Source organism: Lissotriton vulgaris, chromosome 4_1 (genome assembly GCF_964263255.1).
Source record: "Lissotriton vulgaris chromosome 4_1, aLisVul1.2, whole genome shotgun sequence".
NCBI lineage: Eukaryota > Metazoa > Chordata > Amphibia > Caudata > Salamandridae > Lissotriton > Lissotriton vulgaris.
The window spans coordinates 2,120,418,021-2,120,441,489 of NC_141691.1; the positions used below are offsets into that span (position 1 = coordinate 2,120,418,021).

At 47.3% G+C, this 23,469-nt stretch overlaps 1 protein-coding gene across 1 annotated transcript in view; it reads right to left on the minus strand.

Moving 5' to 3' along the window:
* Positions 1-6,381: 6,381 nt before the first annotated feature.
* The window catches only part of LOC147725161 (CD5 antigen-like), a 334,692-nt gene continuing 317,604 nt past the window's right edge, over positions 6,382-23,469 (minus strand). The window contains exons 5-6 of the mRNA XM_086967128.1: positions 9,159-9,191; positions 6,382-6,997 (exon numbers count right to left, since the gene is read on the minus strand). Of these exons, the coding sequence (XP_086823254.1) occupies positions 6,495-6,997; positions 9,159-9,191 (536 nt within the window). The 3' untranslated portion in view covers positions 6,382-6,494. The remainder of the gene's footprint in view (positions 6,998-9,158; positions 9,192-23,469) is intronic.

Genomic DNA, 23,469 nt, shown 5'->3' on the forward strand with positions numbered 1-23,469 from the left:
ACTCTATTGATCACCGGTTACATCACAGTGCCATTGCTAATGCCAGTTTATTGATCAGCGGTTACATCCCAATGCCATTGCTAATGCCACTTGATTGATCACCGGTTACATCCCAGTTCCATTGCTTATTCCACTTAATTGATCATGGTTACATCCCTGTGCCATTACTAATGGCAATTTATTGATCACCGGTTACATACCAGTGCCATTTCTAATGCCAGTTTATTGATCAGCGGTTACATCCCAGTGCCATTGCTAATGACACTTTATTGATCACCGGTTACATCCCTGTGCCATTGCTAATGATACTTTATTGATCAACGGTTACATCCCAGTGCCATTGCTAATGATTCTTTATTGATCACAGGTTACATCCCAGTGCCATTGCTAATACCACTTTATTGATCACTGGTTACATCCCAGTGCCATTGCTAATACCACTTCATTGATCACCGGTTACATCCCAGTGCCATTGCTAATGCCAGTTTATTGATCAGTGGTTACATCCGAGTGCAATTACTAATGCTACTTGATTGATCACCGGTTACATCCCAGTTCCATTGCTTATACCACTTAATTGATCACCGGTTACATCCCTGTGCCATTACTAATGCCAATTTATTTATCACCGGTTACATCCCAGTGCCATTGCTAATGCCAGTTTATTGATCAGTGGTTACATCCCAGTGCCATTGCTAATGCCACTTTATTGATCACGGGTTACACCCCAGTTCCATTGCTTATACCACTTAATTGATCACCGTTTACATCCCAGTGCCATTTTTGATGACACTTTATTGATCACCGGTAACATCCCAATGCCATTGCTAATGACACTTTATTGATCACTGGTTACATCCCAGTACCATTGCTAATGAAACTTTATTGATCACCGGTTAAATCCCAGTGCCATTGCTAATATCCACCTTATTGATCACCGGTTACATCCCAGTGCCATTGCTAAATCCCACTTTATTGATTACCGGTTTCATTCCAATGCCATTGCTAATGCCACTTTATTGATCACCTTTTTCGTCCAAATGCTATTGCTAATCCCCCCTTTATTGATCACCGGTTACATCCAAATGCCATTGCTAATGCCACTTTATTGATCACCGGTCACATCCCAGTGCAATTGCTAATACCACTTTATTAATCACCGGTTTCATCCCAATGCCATTGCTAATGCCACTTTATTGATCAGCAGTTGAATCCCAATGCTATTGCTAATGCCACTTTTTTGATCACCGGTTTAATCCTAATGCCATTACTAATTCCACTTTATTGATTACCAGTTACATCCCAATGCCATTGCTAATACCACTTTATTGATCACCTTTTTTATCCAAATGCTATTGCTAATCCCCACTTTATTGATCACCGGTTACATCCCAATGCCATTGCTAATGCCACTTTATTGATCACCGGTTTCATCCCAATGCCATTGCTAATGCCTCTTTATTGATCACCAGTTACATCCCAGTACCATTGCTAATGCCACTTTATTGATCATCGGTTACATCCCAGTGTCAATGCTAATACCCACATCATTGTTCGCCGGTTAAATCCCAGTGCCATTGCTAATACCCACTCTATTGATCACCGGTTACATCACAGTGCCATTGCTAATGCCAGTTTATTGATCAGCGGTTACATCCCAATGCCATTGCTAATGCCACTTGATTGATCACCGGTTACATCCCAGTTCCATTGCTTATTCCACTTAATTGATCATGGTTACATCCCTGTGCCATTACTAATGGCAATTTATTGATCACCGGTTACATACCAGTGCCATTTCTAATGCCAGTTTATTGATCAGCGGTTACATCCCAGTGCCATTGCTAATGACACTTTATTGATCACCGGTTACATCCCTGTGCCATTGCTAATGATACTTTATTGATCAACGGTTACATCCCAGTGCCATTGCTAATGATTCTTTATTGATCACAGGTTACATCCCAGTGCCATTGCTAATACCACTTTATTGATCACTGGTTACATCCCAGTGCCATTGCTAATACCACTTCATTGATCACCGGTTACATCCCAGTGCCATTGCTAATGCCAGTTTATTGATCAGTGGTTACATCCGAGTGCAATTACTAATGCTACTTGATTGATCACCGGTTACATCCCAGTTCCATTGCTTATACCACTTAATTGATCACCGGTTACATCCCTGTGCCATTACTAATGCCAATTTATTTATCACCGGTTACATCCCAGTGCCATTGCTAATGCCAGTTTATTGATCAGTGGTTACATCCCAGTGCCATTGCTAATGCCACTTTATTGATCACCGGTTACATCCCAGTGCCATTGCTAATGACACTTTGTTGATCACCGGTTACATCCCTGTGCCACTGCTGATGATTCTTTATTGATCACCGGTTACATCCCAGTGCCATTGCTAATACCACTTTATTGATCACTGGTTACATCCCAGTGCCAAAGCTAACACCCACTTTATTGATCACAAGTTACATCCCAGTGCCATTGCTAATACCCACTTCATTGATCACTGGTTACATGCCAGGGCCATTGCTAATACCCACTTTATTGATCACAGTTACATCCCTGCCATTGCTAATGCCACTTTATTGATCACTGGTAACATCCTAGTTCCATTGCTAATGACACTTTATTGATCACCGGTTACATCCCAGTGCCATTGCTAATGATTCTTTATTGATCACCGGTTACATCCCTGTGCCATTGCTAATTACACTTTATTGATCACCGGTTACATCCCAGTGCCATTGCTAATGATTCTTTATTGATCACCGGTTACATCCCAGTGCCATTGCTAATACCACTTTATTGATCACTGGTTACATCCCAGTGCCAAAGCTAACACCCACTTCATTGATCACTGGTTACATCCCAGGGCCATTGCTAATCCCCACTCTATTGATCACCGGTTACATCCCATGCCATTGCTAATGCCACTTTATTGATCAACGGTTACATCCCAGTGCCATTGCTGATACCCACTTTATTGATCACCGGTTACATCCCAGTGGCATTGCTAGTCTCCACTTTATTGATCACCAGTTACATCCCAGTGCCATTGCTAATGCCACTTTATTGATTGTGTTGCATTCTTAATAATACATTAACACATGTGTACTGTATTCGCATTGTCATTTTTATAAATTTGACTGAAATTATTAATATTGTTCTATGATGAGATATGGCTTTGAGTTTGCAATGAATGTAATTTAATATCCAAGGCAGTGGGAGGTGACCGCATGAAGAAATTCGTTGGAACTGTATTCCAAGCAGTAAATAAAAAGAGAAGAGAGAGGTAGGGAGGGAGCAACACTCTTATTCCCCACTTGACTTTAAGAACAACAATGAAAGAGTGTTTCTTATTTGGAAAGCACACATGTAGTAGAGCACATAGGAAAAACAACACCTATTTGGTGTGATTAGAAAGCCCTCACTCACCGACTTGGTCGGTGACATGCTTCATCATCGGGCCCCGCTGGGAGTGACCGAATGTCACCCAAGTGTGCTTCAACGCCAGATTTACTGAGGAGCGGGTAATGTGAAGATGTGAGAGCTAAGTGATAGACTACGTGCAAAGAGTGACGTGGTGGGTTTAAAAACGCCTTTATTGTATCAAAAATTGATTTATTGGCTGATGAACAAAGACAATATTAAAAATGTGTTGGCAAACTAGACCAACTAAGTTGAATGGTCTGTTTCCAATACTTTTAAGTGATGGTCAACATGTTTCTGCCAATGTCGGTGTGATTGACCTGGCATTCGTCAGGACCTATGGCGAATTAAACCCCTGCGGTACTATGGACACGCTAAGGCCCACTCTACCAAGGGACGTGAAAGTTAAAAAGTCGTCTGAAAAAAGTGCAAGTGGGTATCGCCAAGACCCGGTTCAGAGGGATCGTGCAGGTTCACACACGGGTGCCTGGCGTTGTGGGCGATGTACCAAATACACCTCACCCCCCTCCCGAGGTCTATGTGGTGATATTTTCTCACCTTCCAAGTGCATTTTAATTTTTGGAGTCTCTAATCCAGAGACAAGCAGGGGTTCTTACCACCGATATTTTTATTTGTGTGGCCCCCTCCCCACTTGCACTTTTTTCAGACGACTTGCTACTGGACCCTGGACACACTGGCTTGGGGGTGACTGCTCTATTTCATAGTTCAAACAGTGTTCAGGGGCCTCATTTCCTTCCTTGCTACTGGACCCTGGACACACTGGCTTGGGGGTCTAGTCTAGCTTCCGTTGTGCAGCAGGTGCAGTGGCACCGGGGTCCAGAAGCCCTGGTTACTGCTCTATTTCATAGTTCAAACAGTGTTCAGGGGCCTCATTTCCTTCCTTTCTACTGGACCCTGGACACACTGGCTTGGGGGTCTAGTCTAGCTTCCATTGTGCAGCAGGTGCAGTGGCACCGGGGCCCAGAAGCCCTGGTTACTGCTCTATTTCATAGTTCAAACAGTGTTCAGGGGCCTCATTTCCTTCCTTGCTACTGGACCCTGGACACACTGGCTTGGGGGTCTAGTCTAGCTTCCATTGTGCAGCAGGTGCAGTGGCACCGGGGCCCAGAGGCCCTGGTTACTGCTCTATTTCACAGTTCAAACAGTGTTCAGGGGCCTAATTTCCTTCCTTGCTCCTTGGCCCAGGGCACACTGGCTTGGGGGTCTAGCTTCCGTTGTGCAGCAGGTGCAGTGGCACCGGGGTCCAGAAGCCCTGGTTACTGCTCTATTTCATAGTTCAAACAGTGTTCAGGGGCCTCATTTCCTTCCTTGCTACTGGACCCTGGACACACTGGCTTGGGGGTCTAGTCTAGCTTCCATTGTGCAGCAGGTGCAGTGGCACCGGGGCCCAGAAGCCCTGGTTACTGCTCTATTTCATAGTTCAAACAGTGTTCAGGGGCCTCATTTCCTTCCTTGCTACTGGACCCTGGACACACTGGCTTGGGGGTCTAGTCTAGCTTCCGTTGTGCAGCAGGTGCAGTGGCACCGGGGTCCAGAAGCCCTGGTTACTGCTCTATTTCATAGTTCAAACAGTGTTCAGGGGCCTCATTTCCTTCCTTGCTACTGGACCCTGGACACACTGGCTTGGGGGTCTAGTCTAGCTTCCATTGTGCAGCAGGTGCAGTGGCACCGGGGCCCAGAAGCCCTGGTTACTGCTCTATTTCATAGTTCAAACAGTGTTCAGGGGCCTCATTTCATTCCTTGCTACTGGACCCTGGACACACTGGCTTGGGGGTCTAGTCTAGCTTCCATTTGTGCAGCAGGTGCAGTGGCACCGGGGCCCAGAGGCCCTGGTTACTGCTCTATTTCACAGTTCAAACAGTGTTCAGGGGCCTCATTTCCTTCCTTGCTCCTTGGCCCAGGGCACACTGGCTTGGGGGTCTAGCTTCCATTGTGCAGCAGGTGCAGTGGCACCGGGGCCCAGAGGCCCTGGTTACTGCTCTATTTCACAGTTCAAACAGTGTTCAGGTGCCTCATTTCCTTCCTTGCTACTGGACCCTGGACACACTGGCTTGGGGGTCTAGTCTAGCTTCCATTGTGCAGCAGGTGCAGTGGCACCAGGGTCCAGAACCCCTGGTTACTGCCCTATTTCACAGTTCAAACAGTGTTCAGGGGCCTCATTTCCTTCCTTGCTACTGGACCCTGGACACACTGGCTTGGGGGTCTAGTCTAGCTTCCATTTGTGCAGCAGGTGCAGTGGCACCGGGGTCCAGAAGCCCTGGTTACTGCTCTATTTCATAGTTCAAACAGTGTTCAGGGGCCTCATTTCCTTCCTTGCTACTGGGCCCAGGACACACTGGCTTGAGGGTCTAGTCTAGCTTCCATTGTGCAGCAGGTGCAGTGGCACCGGGGCCCAGAGGCCCTGGTTACTGCTCTATTTCACAGTTCAAACAGTGTTCAGGGGCCTCATTTCCTTCCTTGCTACTTGACCCTGGACACACTGGCTTGGGGGTCTAGTCTAGCTTCCATTGTGCAGCAGGTGCCGTGGCACCGGGGCCCAGAAGCCCTGGTTACTGCTCTATTTCATAGTTCAAACAGTGTTCAGGGGCCTCATTTCCTTCCTTGCTACTGGACCCTGGACACACTGGCTTGGGGGTCTAGTCTAGCTTCCATTGTGCAGCAGGTGCAGTGGCACCGGGGTCCAGAAGCCCTGGTTACTGCTCTATTTCATAGTTCAAACAGTGTTCAGGGGCCTCATTTCCTTCTTTTGTCCTGGACCCTGGACACACTCGGGTTGGGACAACCTCTGACCTCGGCTCCCCCTTTCATCTTTTAATCTCAGCCAGATGTTCGAATTGAAATCAGGTCACTCTCGGTTTCAGAAAGATTGAAAGACACATTTGTTTAACTTGCTTTTAGCTGTTTGTTTTTATTGAATAGAATTGCCCTTTTCAGCAGCTTCAAGTATTTTGATTTCATTGAGATTTGAAAATATCATGAAAAAGAAACAATTTATCACAGAAGCATGTTTAACCTTTGTGTGATTACTGCAGATAAACACGTCTTTCGGGCCCAAGGCAGATGTAGGGATATATTTTCTCTTTGAAGGTGGCGGTGAAGGTGTAGAGGTGCTTCCTATTCTGGGCGTTGTAGAAAGACACCAGCCCCTCCTCGTAGTCCACGAAGATGCCCACATTGTAAAGCATGCCAGAAAAAAGGTGCTCTCTGTCAGTTTCATCGAAAACATTATACTGTGCATACCTCTGGTTGAGGACCCAGACGCCATCCTGGGGGGCACGAAGGACCCGTCCCCTTGTGTTCACTGAGGCGCTGGCGGCCCCCAGACTCCAGAAGAACACTAGATTATCAATATAACCCATCGGGCCCATCACTGCCCGGTCTATGTTCACCCGCCAGTACCACCTCCCAGAGAGGATCCCCGTGGAACCCCGGACACAGCGCAGCAGGCCGCGGTTGCGGAGGTCCCTCCCGTCGCTGCTGATGAGGAAGGTCGCGCTTGCAGCCGTCGGATCCACCGTCAGGGGCGCTGCGGAGACAGAGAACATCATCAGGCCACTCACACAACTAGTCAACACTTCCAATAATGTGCAGAATTTGCAGGCCGAGGACAATATATTACAAACTAAGGGGCAGAGTTTCAAGCCCCTCGCACCATCGATGCGTCACTTTTAAAATGGGAAAAAGTAACCCCAGCGGCGCAAGAGGCTTGTAAATAAGGCTCTAAAAGCACCTGACAATGACTTGTCCCTCAAATTAACTGAGAACTTCAACATCTGAACTGTGTGAGAGAGGGACAAACCTCTTCAGATGAGTGCAGAGACTGGTACAGCAGGTGCAGTGGCACCGGGCCTGACCGGAGTTACCGCACCTGATCCAGTGCAGTTTGACCAGCAGTGCACCTATCAATGATTCAGCAGGTGCAGTGGCACCGGGCCCATCTGGCTACGCTTGTTCAGTGCGAGCAGAGGCGTAGGTCTGTATGGTGCAGCAGGTGCAGTGGCACCGGGCCCATCTGGCTACGCTTGTTCAATGCGAGCAGAGGTGTAGGTCTGTATGGTGCAGCAGGTGCAGTGGCACCGGGCCCATCTGGCTACGCTTGTTCAGTGCGAGCAGAGGTGTAGGTCTGTATGGTGCAGCAGGTGCAGTGGCACCAGGCCCATCTGGCTATGCTTGTGCGATGTGAGCAGAGGTGTAGGTCTCAATAGTGCAGCAGGTGCAGTGGCACCGGGCCCATCTGGCTACGCTTGTTCAGTGCGAGCAGAGGTGTAGGTCTGTATGGTGCAGCAGGTGCAGTGGCACCGGGCCCATCTGGCTATGCTTGTGCGATGTGAGCAGAGGCGTAGGTCTCAATAGTGCAGCAGGTGCAGTGGCACTGGGCCCAGCTGGCTACGCTTGTGCAGTGCGAGCAGAGGCGTAGGTCTCAATGGTGCAGCCAGTGCAGTAGCACCGGTCTCACCTGGCAGCACTCTTGTACTAGTGCAGTGGTAAAAGAGGCGCAGCAATCAATGGTGAGGAAGGTGCAGCGGCACAAGCGATGCTTCCTTTTTTAGGAGCAGAGGATCTTCGCACCCCACACGCTGGGCAGAAAGAGTTGAAAATAAAATGGTAATGAAATGATTTTATTCCCATTTTAGTTTTGATGCTTTTTGCCATCAAACAGAGTACGATGGCAGGGCGGGGCCAGTGCGCCACTGCTGCCAATGATTGACAGCAGTGAGGAGTGGCCACGTAAGTTTGAACTGAGCGTGTTGGTTTGGCTAGCAACCCTGCTACGGCCAAACTGACATGTGCGATTCAACCATCTCCAACCCGGCTGTCTTGGATAGTTGGGTTGGAGAGCAGACACAGGCCTCCAGTGCCTTTTGGAGCAAGGAGCCAGCCTGCTCCAGCCAATCAAGACACCTTACTCATGATGCTTAACAGCATGAGAACAGTATTTTGATTGGATGAGAGAGTTGCCTGTGGGCCTCCTGCTCGGAGGACGTGCTGCAGAACAACAAGAACATGCTTCGGAACATCAAGTGGCAGTGACAGGTAAGTGTTTATTTCAATGTGTATATTTATAATAATATGCATATTATTGTGTATATTAGTATGTGTATTTGTTATGTTCATATTTTTTGCACCCCTCCAATGGGATTTGCCACCAACTGCCCACAAGTGGCGCCCGGTCCAGCCGGTAGCTCTCCTATCCAAGCGCCAGTACCCCATGAGTTAGACGCATATTAAACTTCTGGACAAACCTACAAACAGGTCCGTGCTAACATCAGAGACAAGTTGCACTAAGGTGTATGTGGAGCAGATTAGTGTGGTGATGTGTGGGCAGTTGTACCTCAAGTCTCATGTTACTATCATGCGAGGGGATCATGTGTTTAGTGGCTAGGAACCCCCCTCAAGCTGCTGCATATACAGTCTCACCTGATCTCATATTCTGAGATGGTGTCCATCCCCCGTTCTTTCTTCAGCGCACAGAAAGGCTAAAATAACTAGTGAGGAGGTAAGATGCACTTTTTAAAGATGCCAACCCCACTTCTGGCCTTTGGACTGGTCTCTCTAGACATGGAGTTTGTAATATAACTCTTCTGTGTAACAAGTCTCACTAGTTACATATGTTTGTGCAAACTGAACCTGGCAGGGAGGGGATTAAAGATTTATATTCAAGGATGCAAAACAAATTATAGATGTACCTCTGAAGACTGTTGGGTCAAAAATACGACTTTCTGCAAAGATAAAAGAGAAACATTACAAGATATTATTTTTTACATTGTTCCTCAGTTTCATGCTGGTAATATAAACATTAATAAGCTGTATTCCTATGGTCACTTGCACCACCGACCTTCTCGGGAGGCTTCCAGGGAGGCAATACCTTATTTACCTCCCTGTCCACCCGAGATCAAAAGGGAAAAATACGCGTCCAGTGGTGTAATGAAACAATAGGGCCCCCCTGTAAGGTTCTGGGAGGGGCCACACATACAAAATCTCGGTCACCAGTCTGTGCTTCACCGATCTAAGGAAGAATTACTATATTTACCATGTTTACCCCCCACGTCTACCTCTGATAACTACCACAATGAAAAGGGAGCACACTAGTAAGTTATTTGTTAATTCCTTAGAGATGCCCTTCATACTAAGGCGCTTATCTATGACAGGCTAACGCCTCCTTTTTCTGACGCTCCTGTGACGCCGGCCTCTCAATCATATCTATGAGGCGAAACAAAGATTCTTCATGGTTTGCGTGGCCTCATAGATATGGAGTAAGAAGAAGCAGAGCCGGCCTCTCAATCATATCTATGAGGAGATGCAAGGATTCTGCATGGTTTACGTGGCCTCATGGATATGGAGTAAGACGAAGCAGAGCCGGCCTCTCAATCATATCTATGAGGCGATGCAAAGATTCTGCATGGTTAACGCGGCCTCATAGATATGGAGTAAGACGAAGCAGAGCCGGCCTCTCAATCATATCTATGAGGTGATGCAAAGATTCTGCATGGTTTACGAGGCCTCATAGATATGGAGTAAGATGAAGCAGAGCCGGCCTCTCAATCATATCTATGAGGCGATGCAAGGATTCTGCATGGTTTACGTGGCCTCATGGATATGGAGTAAGACGAAGCAGAGCCGGCCTCTCACTCATATCTATGAGGCGATGCAAAGACTCTGCATGGTTTACGAGGCCTCATAGATATGGAGTAAGACGAAGCAGAGCCCGCCTCTCAATCATATCTATGAGGCGATGAAAAGATTCTGCAGGGTTTACGTGGCCCCATAGATATGGAGTAAGACGAAGCAGAGCCGGCCTCTCACTCATATCTATGAGGCGATGCAAAGATTCTGCAGGGTTTACGTGGCCCCATAGATATGGAGTAAGACGAAGCAGAGCCGGCCTCTCAATCATATCTATGAGGCGATGCAAAGATTCTGCAGGGTTTACGAGGCCTCATAGATATGGAGTAAGACGAAGCAGAGCCGGCCTCTCAATCATATCTATGAGGCGATGCAAGGATTCTGCAGGGTTTACGTGGCCTCATGGATATGGAGTAAGACGAAGCAGAGCCGGCCTCTCACTCATATCTATGAGGCGATGCAAAGATTCTGCATGGTTCACGTGGCCTCATAGATATGGAGTAAGACGAAGCAGAGCCGGCCTCTCAATCATATCTATGAGGCGATGCAAAGATTCTGCATGGTTTACGTGGCCTCATAGATATGGAGTAAGACGAAGCAGAGCCGGCCTCTCAATCATATCTATGAGGCGATGCAAAGATTCTGCATGGTTTACGGGGCCTCATAGATATGGAGTAAGACGAAGCAGAGCCGGCCGCTCAATCATATCTATGAGGCGATGCAAAGATTCTGCAGGGTTTACGTGGCCTCATAGATATGGAGTAAGACAAAGCAGAGCCGGCCTCTCAATCATATCTATGAGGCGATGCAAAGATTCTGCAGGGTTTACGAGGCCTCATAGATATGAAGTAAGACGAAGCAGAGCCGGCCTCTCAATCATATCTATGAGGCGATGCAAAGATTCTGCAGGGTTTACGTGGCCTCATAGATGTGGAGTAAGACGAAGCAGTGCCGGCCTCTCAATCATATCTATGAGGCGATGCAAAGATTCTGTATGGTTTGCGTGGCCTCATAGATATGTAGTAAGACGAAGCAGAGCCGGCATCTCAATCATATCTATGAGGCGATGCAAAGATTCTGTATGGTTTGCGTGGCCTCATAGATATGTAGTAAGACGAAGCAGAGCCGGCATCTCAATCATATCTATGAGGCGATGCAAAGATTCTGCATGGTTTACGTGGCCTCATAGATATGGAGTAAGACGAAGCAGAGCCGGCCTCTCCATCATATCTATGAGGCGATGGAAGGATTCTGCATGGTTTACGTGGCCTCATGGATATGGAGTAAGACGAAGCAGAGCCGGCCTCTCAATCATATCTATGAGGCGATGCAAAGACTCTGCATGGTTTACGTGGCCCCATAGATATGGAGTAAGACGAAGCAGAGCCGGCCTCTCACTCATATCTATGAGGCGATGCAAAGATTCTGCATGGTTTACGTGGCCCCATGGATATGGAGTAAGACGAAGCAGAGCCGGCCTCTCACTCATATCTATGAGGCGATGGAAGGATTCTGCAGGGTTTACGTGGCCTCATGGATATGGAGTAAGACGAAGCAGAGCCGGCCTCTCAATCATATCTATGAGGCGATGCAAAGATTCTGCATGGTTTACGGGGCCCCATAGATATGGAGTAAGACGAAGCAGAGCCGGCCTCTCAATCATATCTATGAGGCGATGCAAAGATTCTGCAGGGTTTACGTGGCCTCATAGATATGGAGTAAGACAAAGCAGAGCCGGCCTCTCAATCATATCTATGAGGCGATGCAAAGATTCTGCAGGGTTTACGAGGCCTCATAGATATGAAGTAAGACGAAGCAGAGCCGGCCTCTCACTCATATCTATGAGGCGATGGAAGGATTCTGCATGGTTTACGTGGCCTCATGGATATGGAGTAAGACGAAGCAGAGCTGGCCTCTCAATCATATCTATGAGGCGATGCAAAGATTCTGCATGGTTTACGAGGCCTCATAGATATGGAGTAAGACGAAGCAGAGCCGGCCTCTCAATCATATCTATGAGGCGATGCAAAGATTCTGCATGGTTTACGAGGCCTCATAGATATGGAGTAAGACGAAGCAGAGCCGGCCTCTCAATCATATCTATGAGGCGATGCAAAGATTCTGCAGGGTTTACGTGGCCTCATAGATATGGAGTAAGACGAAGCAGAGCCGGCCTCTCAATCATATCTATGAGGCGATGCAAAGATTCTGCAGGGTTTACATGACCTCATAGATATGGAGTAAGACGAAGCAGAGCCGACCTCTCAATCATATCTATGAGGCGATGCAAAGATTCTGCAGGGTTTACGTGGCCTCATAGATATGGAGTAAGACGAAGCAGAGCCGGCCTCTCAATCATATCTATGAGGCGATGCAAAGATTCTGCATGGTTTACGTGGCCTCATAGATATGGAGTAAGACGAAGCAGAGCCGGCCTCTCGATCATATCTATGAGGCGATGCAAAGATTCTTCATGGTTTACGAGGCCTCATGGATATGGAGTAAGACGAAGCAGAGCCGGCCTCTCAATCATATCTATGAGGCGATGCAAAGATTCTGCATGGTTTATGTGGCCCCATAGATATTGAGTAAGACGAAGCAGAGCCGGCCTCTCACTCATATCTATGAGGCGATGCAATGATTCTGCATGGTTTATGTGGCCCCATAGATATTGAGTAAGACGAAGCAGAGCCAGCCTTTCAATCATATCTATGAGGCGATGCAAGGACTCTGCATGGTTTACGTGGCCTCATAGATATGGAGTAAGACGAAGCAGTGCCGGCCTCTCGATCATATCTATGAGGCGATGCAAAGATTCTGCAGGGTTTACGTGGCCTCATAGATATGGAGTAAGACGAAGCAGTGCGGCCTCTCAATCATATCTATGAGGCGATGCAAAGATTCTGCATGGTTTACGAGGCCTCATAGATATGGAGTAAGACGAAGCAGAGCCGGCCTCTCAATCATATCTATGAGGCGATGCAAGGATTCTGCATGGTTTACGTGGCCTCATAGATATGGAGTAAGACGAAGCAGAGCCGGCCTCTCAATCATATCTAAGAGGCGATGCAAAGATTCTGCATGGTTTACGTGGCCTCATAGACATGGAGTAAGACGAAGCAGAGCCGGCCTCTCAATCATATCTATGAGGCGATGCAAAGATTCTGCATGGTTTACGTGGCCTCATAGATATGGAGTAAGACGAAGCAGAGCCGGCCTCTCGATCATATCTATGAGGCGATGCAAAGATTCTTCATGGTTTACGAGGCCTCAGAGATATGGAGTAAGACGAAGCAGAGCCGGCCTCTCACTCATATCTATGAGGCGATGCAATGATTCTGCATGGTTTATGTGGCCTCAGAGATATGGAGTAAGATGAAGCAGAGCTGGCCTCTCAATCATATCTATGAGGCGATGCAATGATTCTGCATGGTTTATGTGGCCTCAGAGATATGGAGTAAGATGAAGCAGAGCTGGCCTCTCAATCATATCTATGAGGCGATGCAATGATTCTGCATGGTTTATGTGGCCTCAGAGATATGGAGTAAGACGAAGCAGAGCCGGCCTCTCACTCATATCTATGAGGCGATGCAATGATTCTGCATGGTTTATGTGGCCTCAGAGATATGGAGTAAGACGAAGCAGAGCCGGCCTCTCACTCATATCTATGAGGTGATGCAAAGATTCTGCATGGTTTACGTGGCCTCATAGATATTGAGTAAGACGAAGCAGAGCCAGCCTTTCAATCATATCTATGAGGCGATGCAAGGACTCTGCATGGTTTACGTGGCCTCATAGATATGGAGTAAGACGAAGCAGTGCGGCCTCTCAATCATATCTATGAGGCGATGCAAAGATTCTGCATGGTTTACGAGGCCTCATAGATATGGAGTAAGACGAAGCAGAGCCGGCCTCTCAATCATATCTATGAGGCGATGCAAGGATTCTGCATGGTTTACGTGGCCTCATAGATATGGAGTAAGACGAAGCAGAGCCGGCCTCTCAATCATATCTAAGAGGCGATGCAAAGATTCTGCATGGTTTACGTGGCCTCATAGACATGGAGTAAGACGAAGCAGAGCCGGCCTCTCAATCATATCTATGAGGCGATGCAAAGACTCTGCAGGGTTTACGTGGCCTGATAGATATGGAGTAAGACGAAGCAGAGCCGGCCTCTCAATCATATCTATGAGGCGATGCAAAGATTCTGCATGGTTTACGTGGCCTCATAGATATGGAGTAAGACGAAGCAGAGCCGGCCTCTCAATCATATCTATGAGGCGATGCAAAGATTCTGCAGGGTTTACGAGGCCTCATAGATATGAAGTAAGACGAAGCAGAGCCGGCCGCTCAATCATATCTATGAGGCGATGCAAAGATTCTGCATGGTTTACGAGGCCTCATGGATATGGAGTAAGACGAAGCAGAGCCGGCCTCTCAATCATATCTATGAGGCGATGCAAAGATTCTGCATGTTTTACGGGGCCTCATAGATATGGAGTAAGACGAAGCAGAGGCGGCCTCTCAATCATATCTATGAGGCGATGCAAAGATTCTGCAGGGTTTACGTGGCCTCATAGATATGGAGTAAGACGAAGCAGAGCCGGCCTCTCAATCATATCTATGAGGCGATGCAAAGATTCTGCATGGTCTACGTGGCCTAATAGATATGGAGTAAGACGAAGCAGAGCCGGCCTCTCACTCATATCTATGAGGCGATGCAAAGATTCTGCAGGGTTTACGAGGCCTCATAGATATGAAGTAAGACGAAGCAGAGCCGGCCTCTCAATCATATCTATGAGGCGATGCAAAGATTCTGAAGGGTTTACGTGGCCTCATGGATATGGAGTAAGACGAAGCAGAGCCGGCCTCTCAATCATATCTATGAGGCGATGCAAAGATTCTGCAGGGTTTACGTGGCCTCATAGATATGGAGTAAGACGAAGCAGAGCCGGCCTCTCAATCATATCTATGAGGCGATGTAAAGATTCTGCAGGGTTTACGTGGCCTCATAGATATGGAGTAAGACGAAGCAGAGCCGGCCTCTCAATCATATCTATGAGGCGATGCAAAGACTCTGCATGGTTAACGTGGCCTTATAGATATGGAGTAAGACGAAGCTGAGCCGGCCTCTCAATCATATCCCTGAGGCGATGCAAAGACTCTGCATGGTTTACGAGGCCTCATAGATATGGAGTAAGACGAAGCAGAGCCGGCCGCTCAATCATATCTATTAGGCGATGCAAAGATTCTGCATGTTTTACGGGGCCTCATAGATATGGAGTAAGACGAAGCAGAGCCGGCCTCTCGGTCATATCTATGAGGCGATGCAAAGATTCTGCAGGGTTTACGTGGCCTCATAGATATGGAGTAAGACGAAGCAGAGGCGGCCTCTCAATCATATCTATGAGGCGATGCAAAGATTCTGCAGGGTTTACGTGGCCTCATAGATATGGAGTAAGACGAAGCAGAGCCGGCCTCTCAATCATATCTATGAGGCGATGCAAAGATTCCGCAGGGTTTACGTGGCCTCGTAGATATGGAGTAAGACGAAGCAGAGCCGGCCTCTCAATCATATCTATGAGGCGATGCAAAGATTCTGCAGGGTTTACGAGGCCTCATAGATATGGAGTAAGACGAAGCAGAGCCGGTCTCTCAATCATATCTATGAGGCGATGCAAAGATTCTGCAGGGTTAACGTGGCCTCATAGATATGGAGTAAGACGAAGCAGAGCCGGCCTCTCAATCATATCTATGAGGCGATGCAAAGATTCTGCAGGGTTTACGTGGCCTCATAGATATGGAGTAAGACGAAGCAGAGCCGGCCTCTCAATCATATCTATGAGGCGATGCAAAGATTCTGCACGGTTTACGTGGCCTCATAGATATGGAGTAAGACGAAGCAGAGCCGGCCTCTCACTCATATCTATGAGGCGATGCAAAGACTCTGCAGGGTTTACGAGGCCTCATAGATATGGAGTAAGACAAAGCAGAGCCGGCCTCTCACTCATATCTATGAGGCGATGCAAAGATTCTGCATGGTTTACGTGGCCTCATAGATATGGAGTAAGATGAAGCAGAGCCGGCCTCTCGATCATATCTATGAGGTGATGCAAAGATTCTGCAGGGTTTACGTGACCTCATAGATATGGAGTAAGACGAAGCAGAGTCGACCTCTCAATCATATCTATGAGGCGATGCAAAGATTCTGCAGGGTTTACGTGGCCTCATAGATATGGAGTAAGACGAAGCAGAGCCGGCCTCTCAATCATATCTATGAGGCGATGCAAAGATTCTGCAGGGTTTACGAGGCCTCATAGATATGGAGTAAGACGAAGCAGAGCCGGCCTCTCAATCATATCTATGAGGCGATGCAAAGATTCTGCAGGGTTTACGTGGTCTCATAGATATGGAGTAAGACGAAGCAGAGCCGGCCTCTCAATCATATCTATGAGGCGATGCAAAGATTCTGTATGGTTTACGTGGCCTCATAGATATGGAGTAAGACGAAGCAGAGCCGGCCTCTCAATCATATCTATGAGGCGATGCAAAGATTCTGTAGGGTTTACGTGGCCTGATAGATATGGAGTAAGACGAAGCAGAGCCGGCCTCTCAATCATATCTATGAGGCGATGCAAAGATTCTGCAGGGTTTACGTGGCCTCATAGATATGGAGTAAGACGAAGCAGAGCCGGCCTCTCAATCATATCTATGAGGTGATGCAAAGATTCTGCAGGGTTTACGAGGCCTCATAGATATGGAGTAAGACGAAGCAGAGCCGGCCTCTCGATCATATCTATGAGGCGATGCAAAGATTCTGCAGGGTTTACGTGGCCTCATAGATATGGAGTAAGACGAAGCAGAGCCGGCCTCTCAATCATATCTATGAGGCGATGCAAAGATTCTGCAGGGTTTACGTGGCCTGATAGATATGAAGTAAGACGAAGCAGAGCCGGCCTCTCAATCATATCTATGAGGTGATGCAAAGATTCTGCAGGGTTTACCTGGCCTGATAGATATGGAGTAAGACGAAGCAGAGCCGGCCTCTCAATCATATCTATGAGGCGATGCAAAGATTCTGTAGGGTTTACGTGGCCTCTTAGATATGGAGTAAGACGAAGCAGAGCCGGCCTCTCAATCATATCTATGAGGCGATGCAAAGATTCTGCACGGTTTACGTGGCCTCATAGATATGGAGTAAGACGAAGCAGAGCCGGCCTCTCAATCATATCTATGAGGCGATGCAAAGATTCTGCAGGGTTTACGTGGCCTCATAGATATGGAGTAAGACGAAGCAGAGCCGGCCGCTCAATCATATCTATGAGGCGATGCAAAGATTCTGCATGGTTTACGAGGCCTCATAGATATGGAGTAAGACGAAGCAGAGCCGGCCTCTCAATCATATCTATGAGGTGATGCAAAGATTCTGCAGGGTTTACGTGGCCTGATAGATATGGAGTAAGACGAAGCAGAGCTGGCCTCTCAATCATATCTATGAGGCGATGCAAAGATTCTGCATGGTTTACGTGGCCTCATAGATATGGAGTAAGACGAAGCAGAGCCGGCCTCTCAATCATATCTATGAGGCGATGCAAAGATTCTGCAGGGTTTACGTGGCCTCATAGATATGGAGTAAGACGAAGCAGAGCCGGCCTCTCAATCATATCTATGAGGCGATGCAAAGATTCTGCAGGGTTTACGTGGCCTCATAGATATGGAGTAAGACGAAGCAGAGCCGGCCTCTCAATCATATCTATGAGGCGATGCAAAGATTCTGCATGGTTAACGTGGCCTCATAGATATGGAGTAAGACGAAGCAGAGCCGGCCTCTCAATCATATCTATGAGGCGATGCAAAGATTCTGCAGGGTTTACGAGGCCTCATAGATATGGAGTAAGACGAAGCAGAGCCGGCCTCTCAATCATATCTATCAGGCGATGCAAAGATTCTGCAGGGTTTACGTGGCCTCATAGATATGGAGTAAGACGAAGCAGAGCCGGCCTCTCGATCATATCTATGAGGCGATGCAAAGATTCTGCAGGGTTTACGTGGCCTCATAGATATGGAGTAAGATGAACCAGAGCCGGCCTCTCAATCATATCTATGAGGCGATGCAAAGATTCTGCATGGTTTACGTGGCCTCATGGATATGGAGTAAGACGAAGCAGAGCCGGCCTCTCAATCATATCTATGAGGCGATGCAAAGATTCTGCAGGGTTTACGTGGCCTCATAGATATGGAGTAAGACGAAGCAGAGCCGGCCTCTCAATCATATCTATGAGGCGATGCAAAGATTCTTCATGGTTTACGAGGCCTCATAGATATGGAGTAAGACGAAGCAGAGCCGGCCTCTCAATCATATCTATGAGGTGATGCAAAGATTCTGCAGGGTTTACGATGCCTCATAGATATGGAGTAAGACGAAGCAGAGCCGGCCTCTCACTCATATCTATGAGGCGATGCAAAGATTCTGCAGGGTTTACGTGGTCTCATAGATATGGAGTAAGACAAAGCAGAGCCGGCCTCTCAATCATATCAATGAGGCGATGCAAAGATTCTGCACGGTTTACGTGGCCTCATAGATATGGAGTAAGACGAAGCAGAGCCGGCCTCTCAATCATATCTATGAGGCGATGCAAAGATTCTGCATGGTTCATGTGGCCTCATAGATATGGAGTAAGACGAAGCAGAGCCGGCCTCTCAATCATATCTATGAGGTGATGCAAAGATTCTGCAGGGTTTACATGACCTCATAGATATGGAGTAAGACGAAGCAGAGCCGACCTCTCAATCATATCTATGAGGCGATGCAAAGATTCTGCAGGGTTTACGTGGCCTCATAGATATGGAGTAAGACGAAGCAGAGCCGGCCTCTCAATCATATCTATGAGGCGATGCAAAGATTCTGCAGGGTTTACGTGGCCTCATAGATATGGAGTAAGACGAAGCAGAGCCGGCCTCTCAATCATATCTATGAGGTGATGCAAAGATTCTGCAGGGTTTACGTGGCCTGATAGATATGGAGTAAGACGAAGCAGAGCCGGCCTCTCAATCATATCTATGAGGCGATGCAAAGATTCTGCAGGGTTTACGTGGCCTCATAGATATGGAGTAAGACGAAGCAGAGACAGCCTCTCAATCATATCTATGAGGTGATGCAAAGATTCTGCAGGGTTTACGAGGCCTCATAGATATGGAGTAAGACGAAGCAGAGCCGGCCTCTCGATCATATCTATGAGGCGATGCAAAGATTCTGCAGGGTTTACGTGGCCTCATAGATATGGAGTAAGACGAAGCAGAGCCGGCCTCTCAATCATATCTATGAGGCGATGCAAAGATTCTGCATGGTTTACGAGGCCTCATAGATGTGGAGTAAGACGAAGCAGAGCCGGCCTCTCAATCATATCTATGAGGCGATGCAAAGATTCTGCAGGGTTTACATGGCCTCATAGATATGGAGTAAGACGAAGCAGAGCCGGCCTCTCAATCATATCTATGAGGCGATGCAAAGATTCTGCATGGTTTACGTGGCCTCATAGATATGGAGTAAGACGAAGCAGAGCCGGCCTCTCAATCATATCTATGAGGCGATGCAAAGATTCTGCATGGTTTACGAGGCCTCATGGATATGGAGTAAGACGAAGCAGAGCCGCTCGCTCCCTTGCCTTACTCTGAAACAAGGAGGCCTTCCATGGCTGTTACTGTGGGTTTCCCCACGCGGCACCCATGGACTTTGATGCTGCTCCGGATTTACTTAATCAGGTAAACCGGGGGCAGCACCAGATTCGTACTCCCCCCAGAGCAGGCGTAACAAGGAGAAATGTGTTAATTTCTTATTGTTGTTTCCTTTTACCATGTGAAAGAGAAAAACACCTCTTGGGTTCTTTCTTGTGCAGGGAGTTGCCCCTTCCTAGACCAAACCAATCCTGCCTGCAGCCGAGGCACCCGCTGCACCTCACTGCAAGTCCGCCTACTCTGGCACTGTGGAGCAAATTGTGCCCCTGCACAGGGGGAAAGGCCACAAATGCACAGCATTTCATAAATATGGTGCATTCCTGCCCATTCACATTGGTGTCGGGCAGCGCAGCAAGAAGATGAGCAGCACTGCCCTGTGCCAATTGCTCATAAATTAGGCCCTCAGTGGGGGAAAAAATCCTTTAGCTTTTATTCAAAGTCCCCTCGCCCACCACTTGAGGTATCGAGGGTGCTTTAACGCCTGATCACAGTGGAGTGGGTTTTTTATGGCTGGGGAGGTTGGTTATCTCACAAAAGGAAAGGAGGAATAACACGTTTCTTTGGGTTACGCAGTGATGTGATATATTTTTTATAGTGTCAACCTTTGAAAAGTGTTGAAAGCAGTGGCGGGTGTGTTCCGAGAAACTCCCACTCCTCAATGAGGGTCGACATGTTTTACCAATGATGTCTTCCAACACGCTTAGGGGATTATTTGCAAGCACAGTGCACCCCCAGAGCATCACTTTAATGACGTTCCAGTGGCAAATGAGCCCCTAGATATGATGTGAGGCAACGCAGCACAACTCCCTGCGGTGCCTCACACTGTGAGGGGGGGCGTGCCATGGGCATTACGGTGAGTGCTCCCTTGCAACACCCGGGGCATTTTTCGCATTCCCAGATTTTTTTTTGTGGTCTTTTTATTAAACATAAACCGGCTTCAGTTCAATACCCGTATACAAGCGGCATTTAAGGAGAGAGAGCCGAGACAAGTTCACAGTACTTAAAATGTATCCTATTGGCGATCCCCACCATTAGACACCCACACTCCCCCACCACAAACCCTAGCATCCTGTCTCCCACATCAACACATATGAAATTAAATTAAATGAAAATGCTTTTTGTAAAGCGCAAATAGTTGCCCGGAGGCGTCCACGCGCTACGACTAAAAGGTGTTCTTACAGTAAGGCAGATGGCATGGTAGTTGAAGGGGGCGTAATTATTAAACAAAAAAGTTATCAGTTCACAGGGCTCGCATCAAAGTTCTCTATATTCGGCCCATGCACCCCATATCTTTTCCCCTTTACGAGGGCAGCCCCGGCTCTGGTAGATAACCCGCTCCGCCCCACAACACCAGTCCAGGTCTCTTTTCCAGGCAGTACGAGTAGGGGCTATCTCTGCTCCCCATGCTCGGGCAATGTTTCTCTTGGCTACCCCAATCACAAGGGCCTGCCAGGTCTTAGCCCACTACGGCCACGTTGTTTCTCCAGTTACTCCCAGTATGAGCCACCTTGGGTCAAGCAGGACACTCTCGCCCATCACAATTCCCAAATTTACAACATGCTTTACACTAGGATGTGTGTCAAAAGCCTGCACCGCACCAAGGGTGATGTAAGGGTTTTTGTGAAGGAAGGTGTCTCTTCCTCCACAAAAACAACTTGATTTCAACACAGATATCCTTGCACCATGGCAGTCACTATGCACCAGCACTGCAAAAGAGGGCAGGAAAGTGCTGTATCTCAAAACTCTGAGCAGCTTCTCTCACACAGAACATTGACACTATTGTTGTAATTTATTAGCGATTAGGTTAAGCATTATCAGAAGACATCTTGTATTTAGAGACTATCTTGTCCATGTTGCGGAATCCATTTTGTATTTCTGGCAGCCATTTTGTTTGCCATGTGCTCGCCATGTGCTCTGTCCTACCTCCCTGTTAACTGCTCTTGAAATCTGCCTAGAGATGAGATATATTTAGCCTCTTCTGCTTCGCACATGCTCAGTTGAGCTTACAGCTGTCCTCAACTTGTAACTGTCAGGATGGGTCCACCAGAATTAGCTAACTGTTAGCTCCTCCCACTTGTTGCTTGTACACTTTCTGTATGACCTTATATATGCTTACAACCAGCCTTCTGTACTTGCACCGCCTTCATTTCAACCCCTGTGTGGGTATAAAAGGACCAAGCTCCTTCCATTAAGTGTGCTACTTCATGCATTACCGAAGGGTGTTGTGTGAATGTAGTTCCACCTGATGAGGTTTAATAAACTCTGTCTTTTCTATTCCAGTTTCTGTGCCAACTCCTTCCTATTGGTCTGAGGACTCTGTGCAGAGAAGGGCGAATCCCTGGCACTGGTAGGCCTTGCTGAGGCTCACCACCACAAATTGGTGCTTCCAACACGGTGTTCATCGGCGACTCAGATGCCCGAAAGACTGGTCGAGAAGAAGTATTGGAATCTCGCTTTGGACGCGATCGCTGCCTGAGGAAACCCGAGTCTTGGCACCCACAGCGTTTTTCCTTTCTTTCTGATCTGACCATCAAGGTGGCGCCGGTCCTCGACTGAGATCTCTTCTGTTGATTCGCCGTGCAGTGACCATTTGGTCGATTTGATAACTTGGCAGTTGGAACCTGGACACCATTTGATTGGTAAGAGCCGTTCTGTGGCACTTGCTTTTGGTTTTTGATGCCTTTGACTGGTAAGGTAGTTTAGTAACACTTACAGCGGCTTTTGTTTGTAAGATTGGCCAATATTAGTATTTGTTAGAATTAACACCTTGGATGCTAAGCTGATCCCCCTCCTGTGCTGAAAGTTATTGAATCCCCTTTTTCATGACGAGCTCAGGTCGCCATGAGCACACAAGAGGTGTACCTCATGACGAGCTGAGCTCGTCATGAGCATCGAAGGGGTTATATATGCATTGCAATTCATATAGACATATGGGCCCACATGCATCAAGCACTTTTTCATTCGCAAACGGTGCGATTCCTTAAAATCGGCCGTTTGCGAATGCAAAAGTGCTTTTTGGGATGCATGAAGCAATTTTAGAATTCGCAACATTGTTGCGAGTTCTAAAATTGCGGGTGCTTTTAAGAAGTCGCAGATGTGCGACTTCTTAAAAGCAATGCCTCATTACTTTGACAAGTGGAAATTCGCAATTAGGGTTCCAAATTTACCGAGTGGTTGAACCACTCGGTAAATTTGGAAAAAGTGTTTAAAATGTTGAAAATGCTTTTTTTTCAACATTCATGTTACGGACACACATGTCCTTAGGACATGTGTGTGTGCAACATGATGCGAAAAATACATTTCAGGGGTGCATGGGGGGGTCCTTTGGACCCCCCCCTGCACCCATGAAATTTTCTAAGTGCCACTCGCAATTTGCATTGACTCCTATGGGCCTTTTGGCCCATAGGAATCAATGGGAATTGCGAACATTAACTTAAGAATTCAGTATTTCTTTGTGATTCGGTAAAAATTGCGATTTTTACCGAATCACAAAGAAATACCGAAAAAAATGATGCATAGCATTTTGCACTTCTTAATTTGTGATTCCTTATTTTTTGCAAATTAAGAAATGCAAAATGACACAATGATGCATGTGGGCCATGACTTCTGTAGGTGTTAAAGGATATTTGATTTATAATT